This window comes from Panthera onca, chromosome E2 (assembly GCF_046562875.1).
Source record: "Panthera onca isolate mPanOnc1 chromosome E2, mPanOnc1 haplotype 2, whole genome shotgun sequence".
NCBI lineage: Eukaryota > Metazoa > Chordata > Mammalia > Carnivora > Felidae > Panthera > Panthera onca.
In genome coordinates this window covers 21,338,641-21,362,490 of record NC_138353.1, presented here as the reverse complement: position 1 = coordinate 21,362,490, position 23,850 = coordinate 21,338,641, and the positions used below count along the sequence as shown (strand labels likewise).

General features: G+C 51.3%; 1 protein-coding gene across 2 annotated transcripts in view; it reads right to left on the bottom strand.

The window, feature by feature from the left end:
• The window catches only part of TSHZ3 (teashirt zinc finger homeobox 3), a 71,732-nt gene extending 48,367 nt beyond the window's left edge, over positions 1–23,365 (bottom strand). Inside the window, exons 1-2 of one of the 2 annotated variants that reach the window (XM_060650874.3) lie at positions 21,564–23,365; positions 19,974–20,664 (exon numbers count right to left, since the gene is read on the bottom strand). In XM_060650874.3, the coding sequence (XP_060506857.1) occupies positions 19,974–20,013 (40 nt within the window). In that variant the 5' untranslated portion in view covers positions 20,014–20,664; positions 21,564–23,365. Of the gene's footprint in view, positions 1–19,973; positions 20,665–20,925; positions 21,531–21,563 lie in introns of those variants that run through there. The other variant, XM_060650875.3, reaches the window with a different exon arrangement.
• Positions 23,366–23,850: the final 485 nt, after the last annotated feature.

Here is a 23,850-nt window from a genome sequence, read left to right as displayed (position 1 = left end):
TAGATGTCGAGGCACCTGTATCTTCGTTAAATCGTACAAGCCTCCCAGTCTTTGCAAGCACATTTACTGCACTGCAAATGGATATCTTGTTATTAATGACAAAGGTATGGAAAACGTGGAGTGTAAAGGAGCCGCCCAAACTTAAGGGGAAGAAATGTTACGGGAACTGCTCTGTCAACCCTAATTGTGTAATTACTTCTTGGCTTGGTCACCTAAGCTCGGAGCAAGAAATAAGAGACAATGGTAATTTCTTACCGCTGAAACGAAGGTGTCAAGCTGTCTGGTGTGTTCTGTGCAAGCAGAGCTAAAGTTTACATTTATATCATGTTACCACAATTACGATCTTCCAGAGCACAGCAAGAAATTAGTGGTAGAAGGTCAGCCCTCACAACAGGCACACCAAAGTGTGCTTGCGCAAATATTTATTTAATTTAGCCAGAGTGAAGGCAGGTCTGCTTTTGGTCACAGTCCCGGCCTCGCGGCTCACCAGTGGAACGGGTGAAAGGCCACCAGCAACTTGCGCACCCACGGCGATCACATAATCTTTAAAAAAACGGTGCTAGTAAGGCGGCTACTAATAATAACCACTAGATGGCTTTCGATTTTTCACCTCTGAGTATCTGCAGGTGAATTGTTCATGGCCTGTGGGGTTGTCTGCTCACCTGGGTAGGAGGCCGGCGTCAAGGCCGCAGGTCCAGGAGAGACCCAGGGAAGGCACGTGGGGCCTGTGCGTGTCTGGGACGGAGAGGGGGCTGTGCGGCTTCTCTCCCTGCCCCGCCCCCCACAGGTGGAGAATTAACTTCAAGGGCACACAGTCCTAGCTTTGGTACCAGCGGCCTTCGAGCAGCTACGAATAAGGACCACGTGCCACCCCCCATTTTTTTTTCCCCCAAGTACGAACCACTCCTCATTCTAATGAAAAATAAGAGAGCGGAGGCACAAATAGGAAGAGAGAAAAAAAAATGAAATTCCATTATAACTGGCTTCCTCAAGCTCCAGCCTAGGATGTGAGTAATCACAAAAACTGTAATATCAGCTTTTTCTGTTTTCCTTACACTGGGTTCCTCCTTTATTTCCTCTCAAAGAGGGTCAAGATCTTTTTCTTTTTTTTTTAATTCATAAAAGCTGCTTTGTGATTACTGAAAGGTTGGTTTCTCTCTGGAACGGCTCTGCCTTCCACGACGGCCTTACATCGGGGGGCAAAAAGTAAAATCCTCACAAAAATGTCTCAGCAGCGAACCTGACGGACCTCAAGTCTCTTGCCCCGCCTCACCTTCAGGCCTCCTGGAAACCTCTAAAGGACAGGGGCAACACCGAGGGAGCTGGCCCACATGGCTGGATGGGGAGCCGCACACTGAGGCTTTGGGAGGCGGCCAAGTCCCGCCTGCCAGCTCCCGATGCCCACCACGTCAGTTCCCGGCCCCCCGGCCTGCGGTCTGCCCCATCACCGGCCACAGCTTCCCACCAGCAGCATCCAAATGCGACTTCTCCAATTCATTCCCTCCTCTCCACCATCTCCCGCCCGTAACTGTGACGAGTGCACAGACAAATGTAGGTTGCTGACATGCTGTGTGGTCCACATCCCTTTGCACTCAAAACAGCAATGAGCTTGTTAACAAGTAGTCAAGTTCTATTTAAAAAGGAAAAAAAAAAAAAAAATGTCGGGAACTGTCTCCTATCAGTCATGAAGCAGCCCACGAGGGAGGGCGATCCCGGACACAGAGGTGCTCAGAAACGTGCTTTCCCAGTAGGTCCCATTGGCAGGGGGGCAGCTCCGTCTAGAGAAGGTGGCCCGCGCCCCAGGGCATGGGATGCCCAGCACTGGCGTACCCACTCGACGGCCCCATGGCCCCTGGCCCTGAGGGCATAGATGGGCACGTCCCCAACCACTGGTGGCGGGGGGACACGGGAAAGGCAGACCCTGTCAAGCTCATTCCAAGCAGACGAGAGCCTCTGGAAAAATCTTCCTCTACCTTGGAGCAGCCCTACTCAACAGCAGAGTCAAGAGCCACCAAAAGGGCTACCCCGTCCACCCTTCCAAGGGCTCAAGGAGGGAAATGGCGATGTGCCCTTGCCCTAAGAGAGACTCTGGCTGAACCAAAGCATCCAAGAAGCAGGGCTCACGCAGGAAATAAGCACAGGGCTATGAACAGCCCTCATGAACTCACCTGGACTGGTACTTTAGAAAACACGTCTGCAAAATCACTTCCACAGCAAGCATTTTAGTATCTACTTTTGGTGCACTGATGAATGAAAAGGGGGCATTAATTTTCTTCCATAGCTTGCAACCATTTATTTATCCTTTTTTTGTCTTTATCACTACTTCACATCCGCTGTGAACTGTTTCTAAAAAGTAACCCGCGTTCCCGTGAACACCTAAACAATCACCGTAATTCTCAACGGATGTGGCTAAAAACGTGCCACAAAACTTTACAACTGCTGTTCTCTTCTGCTTGCTGGGCGCCGCTGTAATGGAAGGAAGCAAAACCCTCCGGAGAAGATGCGTTTTCTGGAAATGTCATGGATGTGCAGGGAGAGGGAACCACACACGGCTTCTGGGAACCAGAAGCTGGAGCTGTCTCGCTGTGGCCAAGCGCTCTAGCTGGTGCGTGTGTCCACCAGTGGCCACCTACCAGGGCGTCGAAGCTGTCCGGTCAAGCTGTGACAGTCTATTGATTTTCAAAGAACGTCCATTTTATATTTCCACCCCGGAGCACGCCGTACCTTCACGAGGAGGGGAGGCTGTTTCTAAGGGCAGAGCTATTGAGCACCTGCCATGCCCGCTTCCCCAACTGCCAAGACACCGCCCCTCCCCCCGCACCCCGTCCAGCGTCTTCTGGGCTGGGACAACCTCAAGGTAGACATAAATGAAACACACGTGCTGCTCTCCCCACTGTGGCTGGGTCCCCAAAAACGAATGCTTCCGTTCACAAAAAAAATGTGCACAACTGCCGCCCAAGGGCAAAATTATGCTTCCGTTGAGAAGAGCCTCTGTCGGCTTCTAACCCCATAGTCTAAACCCTGGCTCATCCCCCTCGTTCCTGCAGTTGTTGATGGCGGGCTGCGCCCCGTGCCTCCTGACAATATAATCATCATCAACCGTATTATTGCATCTGGAATTTCACGATATGCTCGGTAACTGATTACGGAGGCCCAGCCCAGAACACGGCGCCCACAAGCTCTGCCACAGTGCCGGTAACCTAACTGCTTTAATACTCCTGGAATGTATAAACAGTGCGAACCGCTGCGTTCCCCACTCTGACACGGCTGCAGGGCCCACGAGGCAAGAGCGTTCTCAGAGCCAAAGGCAATCTCCCCGCGCCCCAGGAATAGCGTCCTCATGGGATGAAAACTGAGATCACGTCTTTGGGGGGGTGGTGATGGCAGATGACCTACAATCAGATGGGATTTGGGGGGCGGGGGCGATGCACTGAAGTCATCAGCTGTATCCGGGAACTGAGATGCGGAGCGAAAGTTTGCAAGGAGCCACCGCCCATCCCTACCTACTCATTCTCCACGTGGTGGGGATTCCAGTGCAGACAGCGGTGATGCGGGGATTATGCAAAGTGTCACAGTTCACTATTTCTAATTTCGTGAACACCATGATAGGGACGAAAGGTAAAGCAGGAAAAAAGCCATCTTTGGCAGGCCATTACACTGGCTAGCCTCCCCATCTAATATGAGAAAAGACAGGAGAAATAAAATCGAGGGCGAACACCATACCCAAGGTCCCGCCCACCCCGCGCGCCCCTCCGCCCCCAAACAGAGAGAGCCCAGGGCACGGCAGCTGCCCTCCCAACACTTCCTGGACTCAGGAGGAGGCTCCCACAGGGCACAGGAGCCCACTGCTGTTCAAGCCAGAGGGGGCACCTGGGACGGGCACCAGGAGGGGGAAAGGCAGCCCCACTCACCCGCACAAACGCCCAGGAGGCTCTCCCTCCCCCTTGCCATCTTCAACCCACACGGTCCATTTAACCAGCAAATCCTTGGCCAAACTCCTGACAGGCTATCTCTCTAGGCAAATCCATTTTAAACCATCAGGTGAGTACCACCGAATGCTCTGTCTGTAACAAAACACAAACAGAAAAAGCAAAGCAACTTTGCTGATTTCCTCCCAACTTGCACGCAGGGGCCACAGGGATGAGCCCAGAGGGCTCAGGAGCAGACCCTGCGCCCCTGTGTGGCTGGAGCTGTGAAGCGTGTCCGCTGGTGGACCAGAGAGCAGGCACTGGGACCACCTGCGACCCGCCAGGCGCCTTTAACCTTGGCCAGCGAGTTCCCGTTAAAAATGGCCCTGCCATCCACCTCCTCGCCAGGTTCCCGCGCTAACGCTAATAAGTACTTGTTTGTTGAACTGAAAAATCATTACCGCAGCACACGTCAAGTAATGAAAGATGTTTTCCTTGGAGAAATGTTAAATACTTCACTTCTTTCCCAAGGAACGAGTACATGTGTTTCCAAATAATACCTTTCTCCCTCCCCACCCACACTTCATCAGAAAGTCTGCAGCTCCAGGACCCAATTTGAACAAACTCATGTTGCATGGCTCTGAGAACCAAGAACATGCTGTTATTTTATTTATTTTCCTCTGCCCAGCTGACTCTGTGTTTGTTCTATTACTTATTCACCTAACCATCTCAGTAGGAACCTCAGTCACGTAGCACAGTGTCCATGCTGCCTTACTATTTTATACAGAAAAGCGAGAGAAAATAACACCATCGCAGCCTCATATATTACACCGATGTAGTACTCGCTAACTAATATATATGAAAGAGCCATTTTACTACAGGCCTCGAGCAAAAACAAAGGCAGGAAATGGAATGCCAAGAGAGGGGAACATTTCACCACGTGAAACCTGCCGGTAACCCCATCTTCTCCTCCTGCAAATACGAACCCGTGCCCCCTTTTGAAAGCTTTCCGTTAGGCAGATGAGTAATAACAACTGCATCGTAGGTGTTGTGAGGTCTTTTAAGTGTTTCGGAATGTCTTTACCTACAGGGAGTCACGCTGGTTAATTTGTGCTTTCTTGCTATTTCCGATCTATGGCATCCTAAGGCTCCGGGCAGAGCCAGCCGGGTGGGGCCGAGCCTACTCTGAGTCTATGGCAGCTGAGCTGGGAAAACCCAAAACGACTTCCAGGTAACCTTGTCTTGTGGAACCGTAAGAGGGAAATGCGTATCACGTAGATACGACATTCAAATATCAAGCTGGTGTGGGGGTTGGTGGAGTCCCAGGTTTTCTCGCCATAACGTGACTTTGGACGAGGTGGCTCTACCCCGGAACACCCCTTCAGACACAAGAGACCCATATGTATTCCCCTCCCTTGTCATAGAAACAATAATCCAGGGACAGAGATGCTCAAATGGTGGCCAACATGGGACGCTCACAGAACCAAAACCTCCTCCAAAGAATAAGCAACCTGCCCTTCCCTCTTCCCTCCCCCGACCCCCACCCTCAGCCTCTAGTTTATTTTGTGAGTCACTGAAACAGATGCCAGGGGTTACCTGGGAGGACAAGAAGCGTCAGATCCCAACCACAGCCCCAGAAAAAATGACCTGCGTGAACTTCTCAAAACTTAAAGACTTCCCTTTCCCCTCCCCATCTTTGTTTGTTTTCCTTTTTTAAGAGAAGGCAAATTTCCATCTGATTTCACTAGCACCGAAGGTTGATATTTTTTACCTGTGAGTTTGTAAGTCTGCCAGAAATGATTCCCAGGGAACTGGCTCCCTCTGCCCTCACCTGACGAGCCACCACATTTTGGAATCGCCTTGGCTTGACGTTAGGCAACGTGCTTCCTCAGCAATCGTTTGCAAAGGGGAGAAGGCAACGGCAAAAATTTCTCTTGGAGGGCCGAGAGGAACTACCCCCCGGTCCCTTGAGATCCCCAGGACATCTGAGGGAAGTGCCCAAGCCCGGGCCAGGGATCCATCGACACTGGCCTCCCGGCCCTTCAGCCCGGGCAGGGAATGAATGGGCAAAATGCCCAAGAAAATGTTGAACTTCAAACACAACCACTACGAAGCTAGGAAACTCTCAGTCTGACTGGAGAACTCAGAAGGCCACCAAGGAGATACTGGCTCAAGGACCCAGGTAGTAACTCGAAGTCAAAACCATCAGTTTCCTGGAGGTCAAGTTCGGAATAGAAACACTTCCTCCAGCCACCTGAACAGGTGAGACCCCTGTGAAGGCTCCAGTAAGCCTCGCAGGTGCTTTCTCTTATCTGGGTATTTCTCTCTTTCACACACCCCCCCCCCAAAAAAAGGCCAGCATTGTGTCACCCCTAGGGGGCTCCCAGTGCACTATGGGAGAAGGTGGACGTCACAACGCGAGGCACAGCCCCCGGGGACTCCCTTGGGATGCTCGGCGACTCATCTGCGGTGCTGCCGTGTAAGGGGAACCTAGGGATGGAGCTCCCAGTGTTCCGATCTGGTGAACCCTGAAAACGGCGTCCCAACTAAAAAAGTGTTGCTTTCTTCCTTCTCATGAATTCTAATATTCAAGCCTTTTTTCCTCCTGCTAATTTTAGTAGTCCTGCTATTCTTTGGGAAGAGAACGGTGTGAAAATCAAGCATAGTATCCAAAAATAAAAGAGTAGATCTGTTTCAGGGCTTGCAGCATATTTAACTGAAAAGCAACTCCAGATATGCCACTTTCTATCTAGTCTTTAATACGTTTTCCAATTTCTCCAGAATATTTTAGCTTCAGAAAAGGCAAGGATGACTTCCTAATCTATGAATATTTTTTGAGACTGAAATGGGCACCCAAAATTATTTCTAGATTGTGATTGGGAGGGTCTTCTCCCTATGTGATGCCAGGTTATCACTCGGGATGGAAGTCACTGATACGCTTCGTGGGGCCACACCAAGGTGGATTACAAATTTTCCTTTGGGACCTAGAGCATGTTTTGTTTGGAGCATGTTCCCAGGCAGGTGAAGTAATACAGAGCTCTCTCCATGGAGCCTGCAGTTAGACCGTATGGCATGCTTTTTGAGCCTTCCACCTTCATTTAAGGGAAAAAAAAAAAAAAAGAATTCTTGTTTCATCTAAGGAATTCAGTTCCAGCCCACCAGAACTGTGGAAGGACATGTGGTCCAGGTTAGCAGAGATCCTCGGGTCTGAGGCTCTCTTCAACAGCCTGGCGTGACAGCCAGGGGAGCCCAGAGGACAGAGGCAGGGATGCTACCTGAAGACCCCAGCCCACTCCTCCTCCAGCCAGGGAAGCTGGACATTTGTGACAGAAAGTTAGAACTGTGTCAAGCCCTTCATGCAAACAATAAATATTACTTCTGCTCATAATCGGACTTTTCTCCAGCATCGTCTTTGAATGTTGAACCTTTTTCAATTAATTAAAAACTATGCACTGCAGAGTGCATATTTTATCAGCCCTCAGCTGCTTAAGTGTCTAGAAAAGACCAGGCAGTTTTTCTTTCTTTCTTTCTTTCTTTCTTTTTTTTTTTTTTTCTTCCAGGCAACCCAGAGCAAGTACTTGCAAGGGTCATATCTTTTTAATTATCTTTTCTCTCTTTGATTAATTATTCCGTCTGACAATAGCGTGTTTCTAATGCTATTCACCTGCCTTTGATGATTGACAACTTTTCTGTCTGATTCAGAGCAAACAGCTGCTGCCACAATCGCCTAGCAACCCGGGTGTGATGGATGAGCCCCCAAGATGGATGGCTGCAATAAATCATGTCTCCAGCCATAAAACTGAGAAAAGGGGATAAGAAGAAAAGCGAACGAAAAACAAAACAAGGTTTCTTCCCATGAGTGCACTCAGTTCCTTACCAATTATACCTGAAATGGACTTTGCACCTATTAATAGCAAAGTTTTTCTAATCAGTAAAAATGGGACGATGCCATTTGTATCGAAGGTGTTTACAATTGTTCCTGCAAATTGGCACTCGTACTCCCAATTTCCTCCAACACTGGCCAAGTGCAAGGGCAGAGGATCAAAGTTTTCCTTTCTCCCATGAAGTCTCAGCAAGAAACAACATCATCTTTTTATAGTCAGATGTGAGTCCAGGTACCGACAAAGGATGTAACTGTGCTTCTACCCAATTTTTGGCACTAGCTGGGCAACACTGCAAGTGAACCCTAAAGTGATCCTTGCATGCAAGGTGTCAGGATGCTAATAAAGTTATTTTAAAATAGAGAGGTGTGTGCACACGTGCACGCGTGCACACACACACACACACAAAGTTGCCTGGACTTGGTGAGTGAAAAAGCCACGTCTCCATTTCTTTCTGTTCATGGCAGATGCAGGCTTTTTACATGTCAGGGAAAAGTTTGTCCCAGAAGCAGCAAGATAGGAACATCCAGCCCTTCCGCCAATTCTAGACTCTCATTCCTTTAGATAAAAAACTACTGCAGCCTAAAACTTTCTGTCCCATCAATTTTTTTAAATTAATGTCCACACTCTAAGTCATACAAGGAGCCCTAAATTTAATTAGCAGACCCAAATAAAGTCACATATTTAATAGAACGCCTGCCAATTAAGTGTGCGCTATCGGGGCTCTGCTAGTGAAGAGACTGAGCAGGAAGGCCAGCGGTTTTGTTTTCTTTTTTTTGCGCCCGGGGAAAGCTGGCAGCAAGGGCCTCTGCAGCAGAAGAGGCAGAAAGGCTGGCGCTCGGCTGATTTCTCCCAGCGGCTGGGGGCTCCGTCGGTAAGCCAGCCTGCGTCCCTAACTACTTCCAGTAGGTGGGGGTGTCCGGGAGCACAGCTCAAGGGTGCAAAAGAACCAGAAGTGATTAGCCGGTGGGGCCTGGAAACAGCTGTCCACATCAGTCCTGGTGGGGGTCTGCTGGGGCCTGTGAGGGGGGACAGAGCACAGACACAAGAGGGGAGGAGGCCGCTGGGAGCAGGGGCAGGGAGCCACAAAAGACCATTTTTTATCTGAAGTATTCCTGAGACGTGGAAGTCTGTTTCTTCATTCTGACACTGCTAACCAAGCCAACCAGTATTTTTTTGAATAGTTATATTGGGCTAAGCTTTTCAGATACAGATTTAAAAAAAAAAAAAAAAAAAAGCATGTCACAGAGTTGAAAAAATCAGGCAAGGGTCCTGGCTTCAGCAACTGCAGCTCTGTTTATATTTTAATGTTTCGTACGTGACTGCCTCTGTCGGGGAAGAGAGGGAGAGAGGGAGAGGGAGAGGGAGAGAGAGAGAAGTTGCCTGTTAGCTTTAGCGTAAATCACAGATACTTCATTTTTCCCTTGGAAAAACGTCCTTGGAAATTATTCAAAATTAAAACCTCCCCCTCACTTTTTTAGGGGGGCGGTGTGTCTTCTATATTGTAAATGGGAGGGCTCGTGTCTGGTCAGCAGCAATGAGAACCCAAGGCCAATCGATGGAAATATACACACACACACACACACACACACAGGCCCCTACCCTGCTCCAGCTCGTCCAACTCTCAAGTTACAGGTTTACACGGCAAGTCTAAATAATATTCAAAATGATAAATGGTGCCCTAAGCCCAGCATCTAACATCAATCTTTTCTTAAGGAACATCCATCTTCAATAACGCACGTTTGAATCATGTGAAGCCAGGAGCCCTGAGATTCATTTATACCACCCCTCACAAGCCAGGGTGGCTTGAATGATACCTGTCAGCCCTGGTTTGTTGTTGTTGTTGCTGTTGCTGTTTTCCTTGACTACTAAAGGGAAAAAAAAAAAAAAAAAAAAGAAGGAAAAGGAGAAAAGGAATGGGGGTGGGGGGAGAGTCAGAAGAGCGTCAAAGGCCGAACAGTGTGGTTTAGCAGATAATACGAAAGAACATAACCTCTTCCCTGCCTCTGCCAATCTTGGGCCCGCCACACACCCAGCCAGCCATCCACACGGAGCAGGCTCTCGCCTCTCCTCGCCCCTGCCTCTCCACCCTCCTCCCGGTCCCTCTCGCCAAATCAGCAGCCTCTCTCTGCAAGCCAACGGTACAGTACTGGGAGGAGGAGACAGCATCACATGGACTGGGCTTCCCTCCCCTCCCCGTTGTCTGGCTGGGGCCCATATGATAAATGACATATGTCATTCTGTCAGGAGGGAAGGGTGGGTCAGTGATGTATGACTCCGCTGAAAAGGAAATCGACTGTTTGGCATGGTGCAGCTCTTCTCCACCAGGATTTAGTTCCAGAACTCTGAAATGAATTCTCCGACGTTTCAAGTGCATACTTAGGGCAGGCTGATGGGAGGCCTGGGGAAATCGCACTTTATCCTCGCCCTGCCCTTCCAATGGCAAGGAAAAAAAAAAAAAAAAAAAAAAAAGCTTCTGCCACTGGATACCTGCAAAAGGCCACGCGCGTGTCAAAGTCCCCAGCAGTCACACACCATGGGTTATTAAAAATGTGACTCGGGGAAAAAAAAAAAAAAAAAGAAAGAAATTAAGTGGAGAGTAAGGTTAGTCCTTTTATTTATTTATTTTTTAATGGCAAAGGGCTGACACAAAAGCAAGATAAAAATTAGCATGTTTGAAGTAATCGTCCCGCAGCTTGACATCTGCATAGTAAATTTTAAAGGAAAAAAATGTGTCAGACAGCCATGAGCCGCTTCACCCTCCCCCCTTTCATTAGCTCACTGCCAGGGTGGCACTGCTGAACCTCATTACGGCAAGAGGATTTATGAAGCTGAACCCAATGGCAAAGAAAAGGCATCTGTCAATAATTGTAGGGAGCTGCACTCACAGCTTTGAAATCTCATTAAGTATGCAGTTATCAGGCATAAAGATCAAAAACATTACTCAACTCCGACAGAATCTTATGGAGGAACATTAATTAGCAACAGGCCTACAGTACAAAAAAAAAAAAAAAAGAAAGAAAGAAAAAAAAGAAAAAAAAAAAAAACACAGACTTCCTCTCACACCTGCCCAACCCACAAACCTAAAGCAACACTCCCCCTCCCGCCCGAAAAAAAATAATTCCAGGCATCTGAGACTGATCAAGAACATGAAACAGGAGAGAAGCACACAGAAAGAAGAGGGAGGGAAGGGGTGAGAGGCGGCAGGGAGGGAGGAGAGAGGGGGAGGGCGGGGAAATTCGGTTGAGAAAGGCTTGGCTGTGAGAAGAGAAAAGGAAGAAGCTGTCAAACTTGAGAAGGATGTCAGTGCTGGCCCTGATTACAGGGGCCTATGGAGTTCTCAGACCTTTTATCATCCTCGCCATCAAAACCAGCCAAGGCTCACCGCAGGAGGGCTGGTGACTGGCTGACTGCAGCCCAGGCCAGCGCCAGGGACCCAGGACCCTCTCACCTGGCAGGCAGGGTGCCTTAGGCCCAGCGCCCAGGAGGCAGGCCCTGCCAGCCCGTCTGTGGCAGCACCTTGCTCTCTGCCGGCCTGGTCTGCACCCAGCTGACCACAGCCACGGCCAGACCCAGCTCTGCGGGTCCAGGGCACAGTCTAGGGACTCACGGCTGTCACTGTCCATCTCACCGCCATCTGAAAACACCCCGTTCCTCCTCCAAAGAGATTTTGGCACCCTCTCTGCTCACACGTACACTTTCTCTTATTTGATTTCTGTGTATGACTGACTCATACGCTTCGTCGCCTATAACACACTGAAAAATAAAATATAAATGTGGGGAATTCACATCCAAACTCTCACGCCGACACCAGGTCACGAGGCTTCGTGACCTCTGTAGCACACGGGGCAGGGTGCAAGCTGACGACGGGATCACATGGATGCCCGAGCGAGTCTGACTCCAGGATGTCCACAGAAGGAAAAAAAGAAAAAAAAATCAAACGACAAGCTTCTTTAACCACCACGTTCTCCATCTCCTGCAAGCTGCACTGGCAAAGAGTAATTTACACATGTTTGGAAACATCCCACAAGGAGGATGTGCTTGGGGTCTCAGGCAAAGTTCTCTTCTGTTCTCTGGTAGCCCGCATCTAGGGTAGGCGCACCGAGGCCTGGGGAGGGGTCACAGATACCACTCAGGTTCTGCCCAACAGGCAACATCGCCCCTGGCATGTGGTGCGACAGTTAGGCACGGCCCCCCAGGATCCCCTGGGAAAGGTGTAGAATACTAACTGTAATGATAATAAACCATATATTCTGTACCAATGTCTCTCACAGAAAGGTGGCCTTCTCTGGTTACCCACGAGCATGTGCTTGAATGCGCCTGTGTGCTCCCCCTGCCACACACACACACACACACACACACACACACACACTTCCCATAATCCCACACCATGAGAAAACCTTCAGAACAGCACTCTTTGGACCTAAAACCTTTGCCATCTCTCGTCTCAGAGTGCTTCTCTCCCTCCTAGGCCACCCTCTTACCTCATTCCATGGCCACTTCCGGGAAGCCTTTACCCCTCTCCTCTACAGAAGATAATGGTCACCTTTTCTAATTAGCCACATCTTTGAGGAAAAGGGCATTAAGATTCCTAGGCAACCAGCTTGGAGATCTCTCCAAGACAAGGCCCATCCTTTCCAATAAATGACTCTCCTTTGGAATATCAATGAACACGGCTCGGATAAATTGTCACCTATGGCCAAAACCAGTTAAGAACACTGGTCTATAAGCCAGACTTGATGAGAAGGAATTTTAGTAGTAGTGTTACAATAAGGTGTTTATATTTTTTATGTGCTTACCATATTACCTTTATTATGTGTAACATCAAAGTGATTATAGCAATTACATCTAACAGAATTAATTACAGAACTTCCCATCATTCCAGGATACATAATGCATTAGAGGTAAGCCAAAGAAAGAAAACATCTTGATTGTAGTAACTATTGTTGGTATGTATTTTCCCCAGCAGCAACGCCAAAGCAACGGCAGCTTGCAGGAAGAACAGGGTAATGGAAACTGAGAGGTTTAATAGGAAATGAGGTATATTTTCTTTAAATTAAGTAACACCTCTGCCTAATAATATGTTGGTGCTATTGGACATATAAAATCAATTTAATTTTTTTAAGTGTAAATCTTTAAAAGGCTCTAGTTAATCCCACCAACCAATGTTACTACATAAAGGAGAAAGCACATGGGTGAAAGACTTACAAGTCTTTACGTATGCAAAATAAATTCACTCAAGGCTTCATTAATATTAATTTAAATTCAAAACCCATTTACATTAAATTGTTCATTAAAAATTGCCTATTTTATGCAACATGCATTTCTCAAAGAACTCAGAGGAAACTGAATACATAGGACTAGATTTAATGATGAGAATGGTAAAAATCAAAAGTAAATGAATTGGGGTCATTTCACGTATATTACCAAATGGCGCGTTGCCCTCCATTAAGGATGGGTTCCAGTTTGGGGAACAACAAACGCTCAGAGTATCTTGCTTTCCGCCACCATGCACTTGTGACCACGACCTTCTGGTCTACCCAAGAATAAGAAGAAAACAAGTCCCACTCATGCGATGAAGAGGGCAGTCCATTCAAACCTGCACTTGGAAAGGGAGCAGGTCCCACCTCAGAATCCCAGCTGAGGGATTCTGAGCTCAGGTCTGAACTCACAGACCTTGGAGAGTTAGGCTTGCTTTTCAGAAAACGTACATTAGTTAGCATTTGCTGGTGTACATCTTGGTTTAGAATGAATGGTTTCTCTCTCCCTTCACTCCCTCCCCACCCCCCACCCCCGCCCCCGCAATGCTTTATTCCCAAAGCAAGGGGACCAAGATATGATGACAAGGACTTGGTAAGTTCCTTGCTTTGGCGCCCTCCCCCTGAAGACAATCTGAACTTACACTGTTTCCCCAACAGCTGTTCTGGATGAAGAAAACACCGTCATAATTAATAACATGTGTCCTGACAGTATGAATTAATAATTTATCATTAAGCCCAAACAAATTGAAATTATTCTTCAAGAGCCACACCTTTGCACATCTGAGAAAACAAGGTATGAAGATGGTCGAAAAGTCCAGGTAACGTGACCTTTAGAGAAATGCCTTTTTACTCCCCTCGATACATCACTGGGGCCACTCCTGTTGAAACACTAAAATAATTTACAGAATTGAAAGTAATTAAACCCAAGAATCTAAGTGCTGATCAAATCAAGTGTATGTGCTTGAAATGTCTTCTTTTTTAAATGGGGCTTATAAAATATTCAATATTTGGTCAAGGACACTATGTAATCTTTCTAATAAAGATTCCTAAATCTAGAGTATGACAGTTGTTCAGGCAAGCGGTCATAAGCAGATTATACTCTATAACTTTTTTTTTTTTTTACTTCCAAAAATGCAGACCTTTATTCTAGCTACAAACAGGAAACTGAATTTTTATGTCCATGTCTAATGTAATTGTTTGTTACCAATGTCGAAAAATTAGAGAAAGCTACCAAGCCTGCGTATCCATTCTCTGCAATTCAGGTAAAAAATCTAGAAGGGGGGGGAAAAAAAAACATATTCATAGCCATTGTTTAGTAGGATTTAAAAATTAATTTAATGACTAACTGCAAATACTGGAAACTAGAATTAATCTGTCTGGATTTTTTTAAAGGCTTACAGACATTTAAATGCATGTATCGGGACACTTTATCAACCTAACATAAAATTGTCATCTTATCTTATTATATGACTATTTTATGCATGTGTCAAAGAATTTTAAAATGACTGCCTGTCTATTGAGTCTAATTACAACTGCACATTATCTGTCTAGATGTACCAGTCCATATCATTGTTACCAAATACAATATATTGTATTCACCTTTCATTTTTAACTTCAGACAGAGAAACCACAATTTGGAGCGTAACTAAAATACACACACATGCACGCACGCACACACAGTGAACACCTGAGAAGGTCTGGGCTCAGTGATGCCACTGTTCTGCTCTGTCCTGCTCCTCCCCACGGCTGTGGGGAAATGCTGCAGGGGTGTCACAAAACAGCTGCTGTGACAGAAAGGCCCCTCTACCTAACTGGGCTGCACACAAACACAGAAGGGTACACACACACCCTACTTCTTTTCTTTTTCTTTTTCTTTTCTTTTCTTTCCTTTATTTATTTTTATTATTATTATTTTTTTTTTTTCACTACCAGACCAAAGCTATTTTTATAGTTTGTCCAGCGACAGGCAGGAATAAAAATGGGCCAGCAGGAAAGCCTCACAAACTGCCCTCGAAGACATGTCCCTGGATTAACATGGCTGTTGGGCACCAGGACTGGGACTCGGCTCCTCTCCCTTCTTGTTCCCTGCCTGTGACTGCAGCCCTCGCCCCGGCCTGGCTCTGCCACAAGCAGAGTCAAAGGGGGGGAAGCCCCCCCCCCAAAGTGGTGCAGGCACTTTGCCCTCAAGGTGATCCTTCTCCTTCCAGACACCCCAGGAGTGGAGGTGACATGGGCGGGGAGAGGGGGGGCCAGGAAGGGCTTTAATTCTGGGAACTCACCTGGGCTTCCCGGCAACCCCACGGCCCTGAGCAGTCACCTTTCATTGTAATCTCTTTACAAAACAATCTTTGGTAAAAAGAGGGAAAACGCAGACGTGTGAGACAATTTAGGGAAGAGTACTGATACGTCAGTTATTGACTATCGCTCGCTTATGAGCGCGCTCAAGGCAACACTGAGAACAAAATGACAACATCCACCGCTCACAATCAAGTGTGGCCCTGGAGAGCACTGAAGCCCTAACTGACAGATGTCAAGATAATGGGGGCACAGCAGCTGATTCTGGAAGATTCTCTTCCCTAGGTGGACGTCCAGGGGGACAGCCTTTGCCTCCTGCCCTCTTTGTTTTTCTCCCTCATCTTCTTGATTTTCCTTTTTAAAATTTGCATTGTTCCACCCATTTTGTAGGAAAATGAGAGTCGGGGGGGGGGGGGGAGGGCGCAGGAATCACAGAGCAGCCGAAACCAGTCATTTTGTCACCTTGCTACAAGGCAGAATACTTGCCCAAAGGAGAAACGTGTGGCAAGCTTGAGAGCAAATATATTCCCAAGGCCGACGCCGAAATGCCCTTCTGAACGCTCCACGTGCCTCTGACAGAGAAGAGGAAATCTCTCTGGAGCCGCCCAATGTGTGGCCCAGAGTCAGGAAGGCCAGGGTGCACTAGTGACCAGCAGGTGCACTCCCTTTCAGGCATGCCCACGTCTCCTGGCAATGCAAACCCCCTCTGCCTTGCCACAAGCCCATCCTACCCCGGGGGACCCACAGCGATCTGTCACACTAGCCGAACCCAAGGGGTTCAAACCACTTTTGTAAAAGTGAAGATACTCAAAGGTTTACCCTGTTGACGTGACCACCTAAGAACTCCTTGGAAGATTATTCTCTTTCAATGAATAAGATTCAAAACGGTCAGTGACGAGTTGTTGTTCCTTGAGGACCGGTTTTGTTTTGTTTTGTTTTGTTTTGTTTTGTTTGCAAGTTTCGGCAATTTTTTTAAATGATTTTACAGTCCCCCCCCCCCCCCCAGAAAATGGATATGAGTGGATAAAACGCTATCTGCTATGAAACACTGCTCCAATTTTTTTTTTCTGGTATCTTCAAAGAATACGTGGTTTAAAAAACGTGACGCACGGGCAAGAGTCACATTTTAAGCAAGGGACAATGGTCATTTCGCCCGAAGGACACTGGCCTCTGCAACCCTGTTCCTCTGAGGCAGCAACATCTGTCCAGCACAAACGTACGGCCCTTCGAAATTACACGCGTGGAGAAAGGACGCTCCTGCCCAGGTTTCTCTTCGGCAGGTGAAGAAATGTCTCTCTCCTTTTGAGAAAAGGCACTAAGCCATGCATGATTTCCGTTAAAAAAAGAAAGAAAGGAAAAGAAAAGAAAAGAAAATCCTCAAGCACAGAAATACGTCTTTTCAGGGATTCTTGGAGCCTGCTTTGGCCTTCTGGAGAGCAGTGGTACATTTGGCCTAGATATAAAGACTGTGTGCACCTGTGTGCGACGTCTGCACGCCTTACCCAGCTCTCAGCCCTTTGTGGTTGTTATTCTACCCCAGACCATTAAAAGGGCCCTAATTCCTATGACATGATTATCCAGGTACCAAAGCCCATTTGTCACCTGCAGCAGAAAATTGAGTTAATGCACAACTAAAGGCAGCCAGGACTGTGTAATATCAACTTGATTACATCAAACTAGCTGCAAACCTAATTCTGCTGGATGACACTGTGTCGAGCTTGTCATCTCCAATCATTAAAGCTGTCAGGGATCCATCAGGTTTACAGCTAATTAGGTGAACACTAATGAAGCTGGCAAAACAACTTTTCTTTTTTTATGGCTGAGCGGACCTTTCAGTTTGGAGGGGAAAAAAAATTCTCGAGTATTCTCAAGGTTGCTGGGGACTGGATTTCCAGTTACCAATCAGCAGACATCTTTCTTTTTCCCACTCTCTCTCTATCAGTGCAAAGCAATCAATTTGTCATCACTCCCAGGATGCCACAAAAGCAGGCATGAACCTTATAACTTGCAGCTGTGAGAACTGAAAACGGGAGGGAAAAAAATGGGAAGTTTCTTGTCCAACCAACCAACAAACAAAAACCTCAGACAGCTCACTTATTGGCCTGTGCATACTTAGCTCAGGCCTCAGTGTGGAGGGTTCTTTCTTTCTCTCTCTCTGTCTCTCCCTCTCTCTTTTTCTTTTTTTTTATTCCTCCCCTCTTCCTAAATAAGTAGCCCTTCAGACATTCTCCACCCCCTCCTCCACACGTCCATTAGGCAGAAGCATTCTGATAAAGTAAATCCAAAACCAGGGTATGGGAAAGAAAGAAAGCACTCAGGCTGCCAACTTCTGATTGACCATTAAGCTATTGATGAATGTGCCTGTCAGGAGAGAGACAATTAAATCAAATATGAAACAAAGTCGTTTTGACGGGTCATTTTGATAGAGCAAAACCATTCTTCCATCTCCTATTAGCCGGGCAGTCAAGTTTTTATATAATGAATATTTCTTAACTGACCTGAGATTTCCTGGCTGGTTTTTGTAAAAGGTGCAGAAAGGTTAGGGAACAGGTTGCTTTAAGATAGATAGATAGATAGATAGGTGGATAGATAGGTGGATAGATAGATAGATAGATGGATGGATAGATAAAATCAACAGGACCTTTCCTCCGCTAACATTTTTAGCAGGAAGTTATCAGAGAAGAGTCTCAGATTGGCAAGGTGGGGGAGAAAAAGGTGAAGCCACCGTAGAAAGAGTTCTAACCTAAATGTAAAGATGTAATCACATATGGTTCATTTGATTGAGGCACACAGATACCTTAAAATGTGCATCCAAAAAGGAAAGAAAAAAAATTCAAAGACTGGAAGAAGCCCAAGGCACTCCTACTGCCCAACTTTGTGAAGGAGTCCTCCAAAGTTTTGGAGTTTATTTTGGGCAGATAAGCTCACTGCCTGAGCTTGGAATTTAAAGGAGAGGGTAGAATGGACAAGAAGCACCAGCCAGGAGGTGACCTGAGTGGCAGCACCCTCCCCATAACCACTGCTGGGATTTTCAAACTTCCTAAATTTGGGCAACACTGAGGACAGACAGCAAAACCTGCCGTACGTGCCCCAAACCAAGTCTCCTTTCTTCTAGGGTTTTCTTAAGGCAGGAACGAGAAAGTACATTTCTGGAAAAAAAAGGAGCGCGTTCCCTCTGCGTGACCCTGTGTAAGGAGACTCCAGGGTGCATCCAGGGTGGGCTCCACCAGCAGGGCCGGCTCCCATGATGGAAATGACCATCCCCGTCACCCCCAGGGCTACTACAGGCACTCAGGGGGCGGCACAGGTACAACGCCTTCATCCAAGTGGGGCGTCAGGCAATGCCCTGACCCTTCCCTCTGCTCTCCCTTCCTCCACTAAAAGAAAAGAGCAGAAAAGACACGAACCTCCACTTAACCCTCCGATTTCAGGCAGCATCTGAACCTCTGCACATCTGAGTGTTACTCATATCAAAATACATCCCGTCCACATGTGGTCCTCTCAGCAATCCGTCCCAAATCCCCGAACTTCCACTGACAGGGCCCTAGTGACGTCACAGAGCTTGGCCTCACCATTGGGAGTGATTTATTGATGTTTATTGGGAATGAATAGATCAAAGGCAGCAGCATGACGGGTGATCAATCAGTCATCAAATCAAGGGTGGCAAAGGGCCAGAAACCCTTCTTCCAGGCAACATACCCCCAACTGACATTATTGCAAAATAATGTTATGTGTGTGGGTTTTGTTTTGTTTTCAATGATGCTTTTTCCAGAAAAGAAAAAAAAAAAAATCGGCTCAATCTTAACAGGAGTTGACATCCTGGCAAAAAAAAAAAAAAAAAAAGAGAGAGAGAGAAAGAAAGAAAGAAAAGAAAAGAAAAAGAAAACCGGGGGTTGGGGGGGGTGGGTGGGAGTAGACAGGCACGTCCCAGAACTAAGTGCTACGAGGAGGTGAGGGTGGGAGAAGCAGTGGAAGGAGGGGGTGGGGGTAAGGGAAAACAAACACGGATAGAGGAAACGCCAGCATCTAACAGTGACTTGACGGTCATCTGACAATACGGAGACCCAGCGCGCTCTGCCTTCCACCGCTTGCCCGCTTTGGGCCCAATAAATGAAGAATCAATCGGATTAGCAGTAAGGTGGCCGAAGGGACCCGCTCGCTCACTCGCCGGCTCTCTCTGGCTCGGCAGACACCGGGCTGTCCCCCCGCCGGCCGGCCGCGGGAGGACACGGAAGGTGTCCCAGGGAACTCAGGTGACCCCGCCCGCCCCCCACAGAAAGAGCCCGAAGAGGGCTCCTTCCCATCCCCTCCGCAGCCGGCGAGCTGAAGAGGCAGGGACCCAGGCGGGCTCAGTTAGCCCCCGAGCGCGCGCGGCTCGCGAAGTGGGTGCGAGCCGGGGCAGGGCGAGCGCGGCGGGGCGTCCGGGGGGCGCCCGGGACGCGAGGCGGGCGCACGCACCCAGAGAGCAGAGCAGCGAGCGAGCCTGGCGCCCCGGAGTTACTCTGCGCGGGCAGAGGAAGAGGGGCGAGGAGTGGGGCGAGGAGCCGGGTCGCCGCCGGCCGGAGGCGCACGGCAGCGAGAGGAAGAGGAGGAGGAGGAGAGGAGGAGGAAGGGGAAGCGGCTCGTACCTGCTGCGCGCCGGGGCGCCTGCTGCTTCCTCCTCGGCATGATGCTCCTCCGGCGACTGCCACTGCCGCCGCCGCCGCCGCCGCTGCCGGGCTGAGGAGAGGGAGGGAGGGGCGGCGGGCCCGCGGGGGGGCGAGGCGGGCCGGCTCTCAGCCTCCCCCCCGGAGAGCGGCCGCCCGCAGGATGCTGCTGCGCCCCGGCTCTCCGCGTCCCCCCCTCTCCGCGCTCCGCCGCGATCCCCGAACGTGCGGAGGGAAGAAGGAGGGCGGGCGAGGGAGGCGCGGGGAGGGAGGAGCGCGGGGGGAGGAGGAGGCAGAGGAGGAGGAGGTGGTGAAGGAGGAGGAGGAGGAGGACCGCGCTGCCGGCGGAATGGGAAGTTTGACAAATCGCTCCAGAGGCCCGAGGAGGAGGGGGCGGGGAGGAACGGCGGCCCTGCCCCCCCCCCCCCGCCCCGTCCCCAGACGAGGTGCGCGGGGTTCGGGGCCGGGGGGCGGGGAGAGGGGGAGAAGGCGGGCAGAGGGGTGGGAGGAGGAGCGCGGGAGCGGCCCCGGCTGGTCCTGCCCCGGCCCCCGCCCCCGGGCAGAGGGTCACGGCATCCGGGGGGGGCGCTCAGCCGCCGCCGCGGCCCGGGGCTCAGCGGTCCAGTCTTCTGCCCGCGGCGCGGCTGGAGCGGCGGCGTCGGCAACAGGCAAGCTTAAAGGAAAAGGAGATGATCGTGTCACTCGCCCGCCCGCGGGGGCGCCGCGCCCCCGCTCCCGGCCCCGGGCCTGTCTAGGACCCCCGCCCCGTCCGGGGAGGGGGTGCCGCCCCTCCGCCCCCGCCCTATGCGCGCACGCAGGGGCGCGGCGCCGGCCCGGCCCAGCTCGTCCCGGGGCGCTCGCTACCCTCTCCCGCCCCTCTTCCCCACCCAGCCTCGCCCCCTGGCCGCCCCCGGCTGCCCCGCCCGTGCCGCACTCCTCTCCACCCGCCGCGTCCAAAGCCCCCAGCTTTCTCGCCGGGCCTGGGCCCGCACCCCCCGGGGATGCCGGGGCCCGCGGGCGGGCGCCGGCGCCCTCGAGGGAGGAGGCGGGCGCGGGCCGGAGTGGGTGGGGGCTGCTCCCAGACCCCGCGCCACCCGGGCTCCTCCCCCGGGACCCGCCGCAGCCACTTCCCCCAATTTTTTTTTTTCCCGGGCAAACTTTCCCGGGCCCGTCCCGGGGGTCGGCGTGGGAGGGGGGTGCCTCCAAGTTTCCTCCTCCGCACGGGAAGATCAAGGTCCTTCCGCCCCCCACCCCGCCCTTCGCCCCCTAGGCGCCGGGCCGCGCCCCCCACCCCAAGCGCTGGCAGATCCGAGGGCGGGACGGGGGGGTGGGGGGGGGGTGGGGGCGGGGGAAGGAACTCGGGCTCCCAACCCCATCCCCCGCCCCAGGGCGCCCCCCGAGAGGGGGCCACCGCGCCCAGCGCCCGGCTTGCCAGCAGTACGGGGCGAAAAGAATTGATTATTGATTGGGTGATTGGGGTCGCTGAGGCGCCGAGCGGGCCAGACCGGCGGGCCGCGGAGAGGAGGAGCTGGCAGGGCTGCGTTGGCGGCGGGGAGACGCGGGCTCACTTACGAGCGGCCGCGAGGGCGCGGGTGGGCCGGAGCTCGTTGGGACGACCCCCGGGCGGCGGCGGCTGAGCGAGAGCCTGAGCCCGAGCGGCGCGGGCGGCGGCGCATCGATGCGCTGCGGGTTCGATTGCGTCTCCCTGGGCCAGCTCTTGGGCCGGGAATGGGGCGGCCGCGGCGGGTCTGGCTCCGGGCGCTGCCGGGCGGCGGTGGTGGGGGGTGCGGGGGCGGCCGCCAGGCCCAAGGTCCCCGAAGTGGCGCTGCTCCTGGGCGCGCCGCTTGGGGCCCGGAGGCTCCCCTGGGCCCCGCGTCCGATAGTCCCGGCGAGGGCCGGAGCCCCGCGCCCCTGGGACTGCCTGCCTGAGCGTTCCCGGAGCTGCAAACCCCGGCCTTCTTCCTTCCTTTTTTCCCTTCCTTCCTTCCTTCTTTCCTTCCTTCCTTTTTCTTAATGTTTCCTTTTCTTGTGTTTCTTTCTCCCTTTTCTTCTGCCCTCTCTTTTTTATCTTTTTCTTTGTGATTGTTTATGCAAGTTTGTTTTAAAAGTTCACCGGCATGCTTTCTTTTCTTTTAGACCAGGAGACCGTGATCTCACCCAGACGGTAAGATCAAAAGTCTCCGCTCGCCCCCAGCCTGCGGGCTTGGGCTCGGTCCAGACGCCTCCCTGAATGCAGATGTGCTGCTGCCGTCCTCCCGGGCTATAAAGCCGCCTCCAGCGCCTTCGCGCGCGCAGGAGCGCTCGGAGTTGCGGGGTGCGGACCCCGGGCGGTTGCGGGGAATCGGAGTCCGGCTGCGACTGGGCTCCCAGGCGGGCCTTGTGTGTGGCGAACTCGGGGGCGGGGGCGCGGCGAGCGGTTGACGCCTGCGGCCGCGGAGGCTAAAACAACTGCCCCTCCAGGCCCGGGAGACTCGGCCGTGGGGCGTGAAACGCTTCTTGCGAACGAGGAAACGGTGAGTTGGCAGACGCCGCCCGCGGCCTCTCGGTTCTGGTCGCGGCGCTGGGAGCCTCTTGCCTGGAGGAGGGTAGGCGCCGCGCGAGGTCAGCTCCTGCCCGCCCCTGGCTCACCTTCCCAGCACCGAGCGCCCTTTTGGGCGCGCCGGTAGTGATGGGTGCACAGCGCGGGCCGCCACGCACGGAAGGCTGAGAGTTTCGCCCTGGCTTGTGCTCCCCCTCCTCCTTTGCTTCCCAACGCTGCTCTCCAAACCTCTGTTCCCTCCTCCCCCTCCCCCTGCGGGCCACGGCCTGAGCTCCGGTCTCCGAGCCGCCCGAAGCCACCGCCCGATCGCTACCTCGCCCTCCCCCGCTCGGGCGCCGCGCGCGGTGCGATCCGCCCTAACATCTGTCCGTCCAACCATTGGCGCATCCATCAGTGTCACTGAGCTGCACATCGCAGCGACAACCCGTCACGCGCAACACGGGCTATGCGGAGTGCAGACTGCGACCGCGCTGCCTTGCCCGGACACTCAAACAGGGTTCTGGCCCGGCGTGGCACTGCCTGGAACCCTGATCTCTACAGTGTTCTTTTAACCATACGCACCGCCTTTAATACCAAGAACTCCAAACGGGACTAGTTTTGCAGGCCATGCTAGCAATGGGACAGATGGAGAGGGACACTGTCATCCTAGCCCTAGCAATTCCAAGTTCTCTTTGCCCCTTCTCTGTGGACTGGGTGTGGCGTAGGAGAAAAGGCAGGGAGGCTTCCCCGATCTGCACCAAGCACAGTGTGTACTTGAATGCAGGGGCTTAAATGGGCTCCAGCTCGGCCGAATCTGGGGCACATCTTCTGGCCAGAAGGTCTAAAGCTAAAACTTTGCCAGGCCCCTACCTGGCTGCTGCCTGTGAGGAGCGAGAGAGGGGGAAGGAAACGCGGATCCCAGTGAAAACCAGGGACTCGATTTAGGGAGAAATGGTGTCAGGGTGGCAGTAGGTCTGTAATTCATATGTTATTTACAGAGTGAGAAAGGGCAAGGCCATATGTTTGAGAAGCCAGAGCTTTGCGGGTAGTTCGCGGGGTGCCATTCTCCAAGAATGCTGACCTCCCCCGTGGTTACCATTGCTTCTTGCTTTCCCCACCCGTACCTCGCACCCCGCTGTCCAGAGGGCAAATATCTTCATATAGGTGCCTGATCAGTTTGGCCAGGCCAAAGGGGCTGTCTGGTCCTCCCCCTAAGAAGTTCAGGGGAAGGGCGCACGGAAGACCTACTCCTTGGACATCTGCGGCGTGGCGGTCCCTGGCATTTTACCTGAGCGTATTCCTACTGCAAATATTTCTGCCCGGGTGTCTGGTGAGTTCTGC